The sequence below is a fragment of the Leptinotarsa decemlineata genome, unplaced genomic scaffold, assembly GCF_025532065.1.
Source record: "Leptinotarsa decemlineata unplaced genomic scaffold, Ldec_3_MD MMD2_tig00004433_RagTag_RagTag, whole genome shotgun sequence".
Lineage (NCBI taxonomy): Eukaryota > Metazoa > Arthropoda > Insecta > Coleoptera > Chrysomelidae > Leptinotarsa > Leptinotarsa decemlineata.
The window spans coordinates 1065772-1074089 of record NW_027412608.1 but is presented as its reverse complement, the minus strand read 5'-3'; the positions used below and the strand labels follow the sequence as shown (position 1 = coordinate 1074089).

The following is an 8318-nucleotide window of genomic DNA, read 5'->3' as shown; positions in this document are numbered from 1 at the left end:
TATAGGCCCATTACAGTTCTGCCATCGCCATCAAAAATCTTTGAAAAAGTTTTATATAATCGGATATATCATCATGTGTTTTCAGTCATAATTAACGAACAACATGGTTTTGTACCAAAAAATCAACTATTACAAATTTAATCCTCATTAGTGATTATATTGGTAATAATATTGAATTTCAAGTTGACACGATATATAGGGTAGACTGGGTACGGTTGTGACAATTTTTATTTGACAGCTAATAATTTCGTTTGGATTAAAGTTAGAAACATGGAAGATATTTTATATTGTAAAGCGTACATTTGGCTAAGTAAAAACATTATGATTTTCTTTCTATGTGACATACATAACACATGGGAACAAGTTATAGAACAAAAGGGAAAATGTCACAACCGACCACATGCCAGGGGCGGTTGTGACAGTGCATGGGGTCGATTGTGACAGGCTTAAATAATACCAAAATGATCACCAATAACTTTTATTATCTGCAATATCGAAGTTATACTTTCATTTACTACTTATTATTACGAATAATCATAGTACAAACTATAATCAGTCTTAAATCAGTCAAAGTCAATAATCAGTACAAACAAAATAGCAATTAGGTAATTCTTATAAATGCTAAGTATCACAAGCAACTTATTTAATAGAAAAATATCTTTCATTCCTAACAACTTAACAGTCACTTCAGAAGTTACCATATAATTATTTTAATCTATATCACATTCAAAGTTTTTTTTAATTAGGAACATTAGTCTTACTTTACTAAGAGATGCATGGAAATGTTTTTATAATATCTTCAATTTTAAATTAGGAACGCAAATTTTTTGTAGTCATCTAATCGGAGTCCTCACAGTTGTGGCAAATATAATGACGACTACCATCTGTACACTCCAAGTGGGACCATAATTTACATTTTCCTTGGCATTGTATCCATTTCTCGCCAGATCTGCTATCAGAAAATGATCCCACGCATACCAGACAGAAAGACTCCTCCTCATCAGATGACATTGGTGTTGGAGTTTTCTTAGGTTTGTTGTCTTTGTTTTTCCCCTTTCCCTTTCCTTTTCCTTTTCCTTTCCCTGTTGATTCATTGAAATTTTTCTTCACCTGTTTAGCCTTCAATCGTCTTTCTTTTTCTTCATATTCCCGTCTCACTGCCTCTTTTTCAGGGGTGTCTGTGTATATGGTTGATTTTTTGGTTCTGCGGCCGCTTAATTTTCTTTGAGAAGCCTTTGGGAAAGGCCGAACAGTATCAGGGCAAAATACAAGCGGTATGGCCGAGGACGACGTAGATGGCTGATCATTGATTTGATTTCCATTAGAAGATTCGTTCAAAATAGAAGGTGAAAGTGGTGGTGTCTCATCATTAGGCCCAAGATTGTTCTCTTGTACCGAAATGTCTAATAGTCGTGGTACAGGTGTTATTTCTCTGCTAGATGCACTATCGTTTTCTTCAGAGCCAGGATTTCGTCTATTATTTGCAAAAGATGACTCAATGTTATCGGTGGATCCACTCGCAATGATTGGCTTGTCAACTTCAGCAGATGATGTTGTAGGAATGTCCTGTCTTGTATCTGGATTTGGTCGGTCTGTTACAAAAGATGGCGCAAAATCAATTTCATTAAATAGGTTACGATTGAATGGAACAATTCCGGTTTTGCAAAATCCAGCCTGTATATTGGCCTGTGTCAAAGCTAGAGGCATCGCAGTCTTTAAGACTCCTGGAATATCGTAGATGGTCATTGTTTTTCCAGGGTGACTTCGCATCCAGCCATCGCAAGCAGTGTTTATAGCTTTTTTTAATGGGCCGAAGACAGATCTATCCAGAGGCTGTAGTTTGTGGGAGCAGTGTGGTGGAAACGAAAGCAGAGTGATCCCATGTTCCTTGCAAAAATCTAAAGTGTTAATGTGGACATGTGAGGAGTGATTATCTAGAACTAGCAAGACTCTATGTGATAGTGAAGCATTTGAAAATTTCTTAAAGTGTTCAAGAAACACTAAGAACGAAGCATCTTGCATCCAGCCTGAAGGATTTGCAGTTCCTGTCGATCCAATGGGCCCGTCTCTAACAAAATGATCTTGATATCGAACCCGAGGAAATATAAAGAAAGGTGGCATAGTATTTCCCAAGGCATTTACTGCAAATGTAACAGTGACCAATGTCCCTCGTTCGGCTGAAGTAAGAGCTCCCACTTGCCTTATGCCACGTCTTGCTACTACCTTATCGGGCTTTTGGACGGTAGTGACGCCTGTTTCGTCAACATTATATATATCTTGCGGTTCATAGGTGTGTCTATCCAAAACAGTTTGCAAATTGTCATAGAAAGCTTCCACGTTTGTTTTATTAAAGCTTGTTGCTCTGGAAAGGCTAGTAGCTTGAGCTACACGAACAGAGAGCGAGGGATTCCTGTTCATAAATGAACGGAACCATTCTTCACCAGCCATCTCATTCTCAACCCAAGTCGATGGCCGCTTAAGATCATATTTAGTTGAAAGCTCAAAAGCTAACTTTCGCACTTCTTTTGGGGAGAGACCAAAATATATTTCAGCACAGCGTGTAATATATTTTGACAGCACTTGTTCTTGCCCTTCAGAGAAAACTTTATTATGTGCAACATACCCCATGCTGATGTTGTTTGTATCTTCGTCTGCGCCAGCTGTATCACGTTTATTAATGTACCGCAACAAAGACATTCTATTAACTTGATGCATTTCTGCAGCACCTCTTATCGAAGTTCCTTTTTTTACTGCTTCGTAAGCTTCCTTATATTGATTTAACATAGATTGACCCCTTTCCGTCTTCCTCAAGCGTTGTCTTGGCATCTATAAGAAAAAAAAACACTTTAATTTTGTCACAACCGTACCCAAAAAAAATGTCACAACCGTACCCAAAAAAAATGTCACAACCGTACCCAAAGAACGCTTTCGCAAAATAACAATAACTATGGCAATACTAAATAAAGAATGTTATAAAGTAACCACAGGTATTTAATCACTAAAGTATATATAATAAACATATGAATAACATATTTCGCTATCTGTACATAGATAACAACAATCGTTAAATTAAATAGAATGAAAATACTTACTTTTGACTCCCAAAAAGCAAGGAGGGCCTCTGCTAACGTACACGACGCGCGCCGGCTGACGCAATACTGTGCGACACGTTCTGACATGCAAGGCGCTCGTCTTTCCCCTCCCCGCCCCCGCGTATTCTTTACAGATTCGGTAATATTACGACTGTCACTACCGTACCCTGGCACAACCGTACCCAGTCTACCCTACCGACTTAGCAAAAGCCTTTGATAAGGTCAACCACAATATCTTGATAAAGAAATTGCATGCATATTCTTTTTCAGAAAACTTATTATCTTTACTCAAGTCGTATCTTTCAAATCGCGAGAATTTTGTGAAATTCAACGATAGAAAATCAAATACCTTCGTAACATCTTCGGGTGTACCACAGGGCTCAATACTAGGTCCTTTGCTCTTTGTTATGTTTGTCAACGATATATCTAATTATATTAGGTATACAAAATTTGTGTTATACGCTGATGACTTGAAAATTTACAGATCCATCAAATCATTTGAAGATACTGATTTGATACAAAATGACATTATCTCCATATCTGATTTCTGTAAGGATAATGACCTGGCTTTGAATGTATCCAAATGTAGAATAATAACTTTTACCAGAAAAAGAAACCCTTTCAAGAGACTCTATAACATTGATAATATTCCTATCGAGAGAGTCAATGAAAGCAAGGATCTAGGTGTAGTGTTTACTTCAAACTTCAACTTCAATGAACATATTGAAAGACTGCAAGCGGAATGTTTCAGACGGCTTGGATTCATCCTCAGGACTTGTCATGAATTCACCTTTAAGACTTATGAAGTACTTTTTAATTCTTACATTCGTTCAAAACTCGAATATGCGTGTGTAATATGGTCACCCCAAACGCTGACGCATTCTGATATGCTGGAAAAGGTACAAAAACGATATCTCAGGTCAATGTATCTAAAAAAATATGGAATATACCCTTTTATGATATCCTATGTAAAACAAATGGAAGATTTTAATTTAAGCACCCTTAAGAAACGTCGAGAAAATTTTCAAATATTATTCATATTCAATTCATTACGAAACAACATTTTTCTTCCCGATGTACTCGCTTCCATCAATTTCAGTATACCAGATATCCGCCTGAGGCGAAGAGATTGCATATTTCATAACTTCAACGTAAATTCTCCAGTTGATTGCTCCTTGATAACTACAAAGAAATTAGTTGAAAACACTGATATCGATATTTTAAACATTACCCCAACCAATCTTAGATCTCTGTTATTCACTATTCAATAAGAATGAATTAATGTTACATGTTTCTTTTATTTTTAAAGATATGACATATATATTATGAATTTACACACTAGCCCGTATCTATTTCCTATATTTTTTAACACCTATTTGCAATGATTTCATATATTTCATTATAGGGATTTTATATTTATAATAATTTTATTGTCAATTGTATCTTTTTATCTATATATGTGTTAGGTTTAGTGAAGTTTAGGTACTGTGTATATGTAATTGGACTCTGTCTGTATATATTCAGGATAAATGAATAAATAAATGAAACTATAATGGAGAATGTCAATGAGACCATTATATTACCCAATACAGTTATAGATAATACTGTAGAGGCTTCAGATTCAGTGGGGGAGAAAAGCATTCATTCTTCCACAAGTAATAACTCTTTGACAGATCAATATTTTGAAGACACCATAGAACTTACTGATGGGAGTGACAGTGATTATATCCCTGATTCCGCGAATGAGCAAGTGCCACCAGATGTGGAGTTTCCTAGGAGATCACAGAGGCCTGTTAAGAACAAAACCTTTGAGGACTATGTTACTTACTTTGGTGCAAGTGACACTATTGAGACGTCAGACATCTGTGACATACCTAAAACTGTTACCGAGGCATATTCAAGGCCAGATAGGCATGAATGGAAGCAGGCTATGTTGGAAGAAATGAGCTCATTTGAAGAGAACGAGACTTGGGAGCTTGCTGACCTTCCTAAAGATGGGACACTAGTGGAATGTAAGTGGGTCTTTAAAGTGAAGTGTGATTGTGATAATAAAAGAAGTTATAAAGCTCGGTTAGTGGCAAAAGGTTACACTCAGAAAGAGGGTGTTGACTACACGGAAACCTTTGCTCCTGTTGTTAGACATTCAACCTTACGAGTTCTTTTAGCTTTAGCTTTACAGTTAGATTTAAAAATTGTACATTTAGATGTAAAGACTGCATTTTTAAATGGGGTATTAAAAGAAAATGTATATATGAGACAGCCTGAGGGTTTTGTTTCAAAAGAATATGAAAATAAGGTCTATAAATTAAAAAAGGCTGTGTACGGCCTTAAACAATCAAGTAGAGCTTGGAATGAGAGGGTTGATCAAGTTTTATTGAATATCGAATACAAAAAATCAAAATTCGAACCTTGTTTGTATATCAAAAGGAAAGGCAATGGATTGTTGACTGTAGTTGCATTATATGTGGATGATTTTTTTGTATTCTCTAATGATTTGGAAGAAATCATATTTCTTGAAAACCATTTGAATTCAAATTTCAAAATTAAAAATCTTGGGGAAGCTAAACACTGTTTGGGATTAAGAATTAATAGAGATTATAATGAAAATTTTATAACTATTGATCAAGAGGGTTATATTAATGAACTATTAAAACGTTTCAGCATGATAGATTGTAAGACGGTATGTACTCCACTAGATAACAGTATTAGCTTGAGTAATGTTGAGAGAGAAACTTGTGATGTAAAATTGCCATATAGGGAATTAATTGGGAGCCTTATGTATTTGGCTGTTACGACTCGTCCCGACATTGCTTTTGCTGTGAGCTTACTAAGTCAATATAATAATTGTTATACTAAAGTACATTGGCAATGTGCCAAAAGATTATTGAGATATTTGAAAGGCACGAAGCACTTTTCCATGAAGTTTATTAAGGGTCAATCAGACTTAGTAGGGTTTGCAGATGCTGACTGGGGGTCAGACAAGCAGGACCGAAAGTCCTATACTGGTTATATTTTCAAACTTTCTGGATGTTCTATTTCATGGAAGAGTTGCAAGCAAAGAACAGTGGCTTTGTCAACAACAGAAGCCGAGTATATGGCTCTTAGTGAGGCAGCAAAGGAAGCCATATACTTGCAAAATTTATTATTTGACCTAACTGGTAAATTGGATTGTGTTAAGATTTATAATGACAATCAAAGTGCTCAGAAATTGGCAAACAATCCAGTTTTCCATGATAGATCCAAACACATAGATATCAGGTACCACTTCTTGAGAGATGCACTTTCTGATAACAAAATTGATGTACAATATTTGCCTACAAGTGAAATGGTAGCGGATATCTTAACAAAACCTTTACAGAATGTAAAGAATATTAAGTTTGTGAAGGGTTTAGGCTTAAGTGGTTCTTAAATATTTAAACAGTGACCTTTAGATAAGTGGGGGTGTTGTGAATATCGAAAGGTCACATGTCATGGTATTAGAAGCCATGTGGCAACACTGTAAAGAAAAAAGTTAGTTGAATACAGAGTATCAAAGTAGCACGTTGTTTCTATTGAATATAACAATAACTAAGAGTATAAGCCTGATTTCTGTTAATATACAACAGTCTAAAGACAGGATATTGTGAAAATCCTCATAGAATTGTTCTTCTTCGTATTGATTTTGAAAATAATTGTTTTCATCATAAAATGAATTATTTTCCGAATTATATTCGTTTTGGTATTGGTTGTCATTATAAAAATATTCGTTTTGGTCATACTCATTATCGCAATTATAATCATTGTAATCGAGATAATGGGTTCTCATGTTATTATTTATTGGATTTTGGGGATTTTTCTGAATTACTGTGGGCCTATTTTGTGGTTGACCGTAATTCTGTTGTCTGAATTGGTTTGTTTGATTTGGTTGTGTACGTTGTTGCACTTGGAAGTTTGGTCTTGGAATATATGATTGTTGGTAATTTTGTGGTCTTTGAAAACCTTGTTGAAAACTTTGTTGATTTCCAAAGGGTCTCACTGGATTTTGACTTTGCGTATAATTTCTTTGGAAATTATTTTGGGTGTTTGTCATTTGTCTTGCTCTATTCTGACTTTGATTCGGGGGTAAACGTTTATTTAATCTTTGATTTTCAAAGTATGACAGCTGTATCTCACGTTTTATTCTGATTGATGCTTCTAACATCGTTGTTGGATTACTTGCTCGTATTATGTGACCTAGTTTGGGTTCTAATCCTGTCAATAAAGTATTTAATATCATTGACTCGATTAGTACTGATTGCGCAATTTTCTGTTCGTGAGTCAAGTTTGAAGCTTGTATGAAGATAACATTTTTGCATTATGACTTTGTAACCTAGAGAAGAATGTCAGTGCATTTTCTCCATTTCCTTGTTTTATTCTCTGTAGATCTTGAATTAGTGACGTTAGATCTCGCGTATCACCAAAGTGAGAATTTAATAAACCTCTGATCTCTTGATAGGTTCCTGGGTTTCTGGAATTTATCAATTGAGCAGCTTTTCCTCTCAATTTATTTCTAATATGAATTGTGAGTGAAGTTTTTTGTTGATCTACGGCCATGCGTTCGGCATGATCGTAAGCATTTATGAAATTTCCTAGCGAAATTGAATCACCATCATATTCGGGAACAATTGAAAATATTTCAGAAAGTTTGTAGGGTTCAATTGGATCATTATTTTCAGCCATTTTTGAGTTTGTAATTCAAAATTTGAACGAGGGTTAATCAAAATTTCAACTTCGATTGTGATGATAATTCAAAGTGTACTCACGCTTTTCCTTATCCTAGTTTCTTATTCTAATCTTCTTGTTTTTCTTTTTCGTTGTGGCTTCTGGTTGTTTGGTGTGGCGGGATGAAGTCCTACTTCATGCTCTGGCTACAGCAAGATGAGCAGCGTTCGACGACTTACGCATGTTTCCTGGAGTGATTTCTTCACAAATGATGGGCAACGGCGACGACTTATGCGGGTTTCTTGTTGCTGAAGAGACCGTCCTGTCCACTGAGTTGGTGCTTGTTCTTCTTCTTGTCGAAAGTCTGGAGACTACCGTTGTTTGGATATCAGCGTTTCTCAAGATCCTACCGACTGCGCCAATTTGTTATATGGTTCACACTGAATTTATATTTTTAAAAACAAACTTTATTGAACATAATTATTTACAATAAAGAATTCAATGTTACAAATAATGATTCAAGACATCGACGAACTTGAATAGTCG

The 8318-nt window shown here is 35.5% G+C and overlaps 1 protein-coding gene across 3 annotated transcripts; it reads right to left on the bottom strand.

Moving 5' to 3' along the window:
* Window positions 1–202: 202 nt before the first annotated feature.
* Window positions 203–3283, bottom strand: LOC141484120 (uncharacterized). Of its 3 annotated transcripts, none has more exons than XM_074179188.1 (2): window positions 3093–3283; window positions 203–2826 (listed from the first exon to the last, which is right to left on the bottom strand). In XM_074179188.1, the coding sequence occupies exons 1-2, from the start codon at window positions 3177–3179 to the stop codon at window positions 838–840; spliced, it is 2076 nt and encodes a 691-aa protein (XP_074035289.1). In that variant the 5' UTR covers window positions 3180–3283; the 3' UTR covers window positions 203–837. The 3 variants fall into 3 exon arrangements, with proteins under 3 accessions (XP_074035289.1, XP_074035291.1, XP_074035290.1); XM_074179190.1 differs by having other exon boundaries at window positions 2868–3240; XM_074179189.1 differs by having other exon boundaries at window positions 2892–3240.
* Window positions 3284–8318: the final 5035 nt, after the last annotated feature.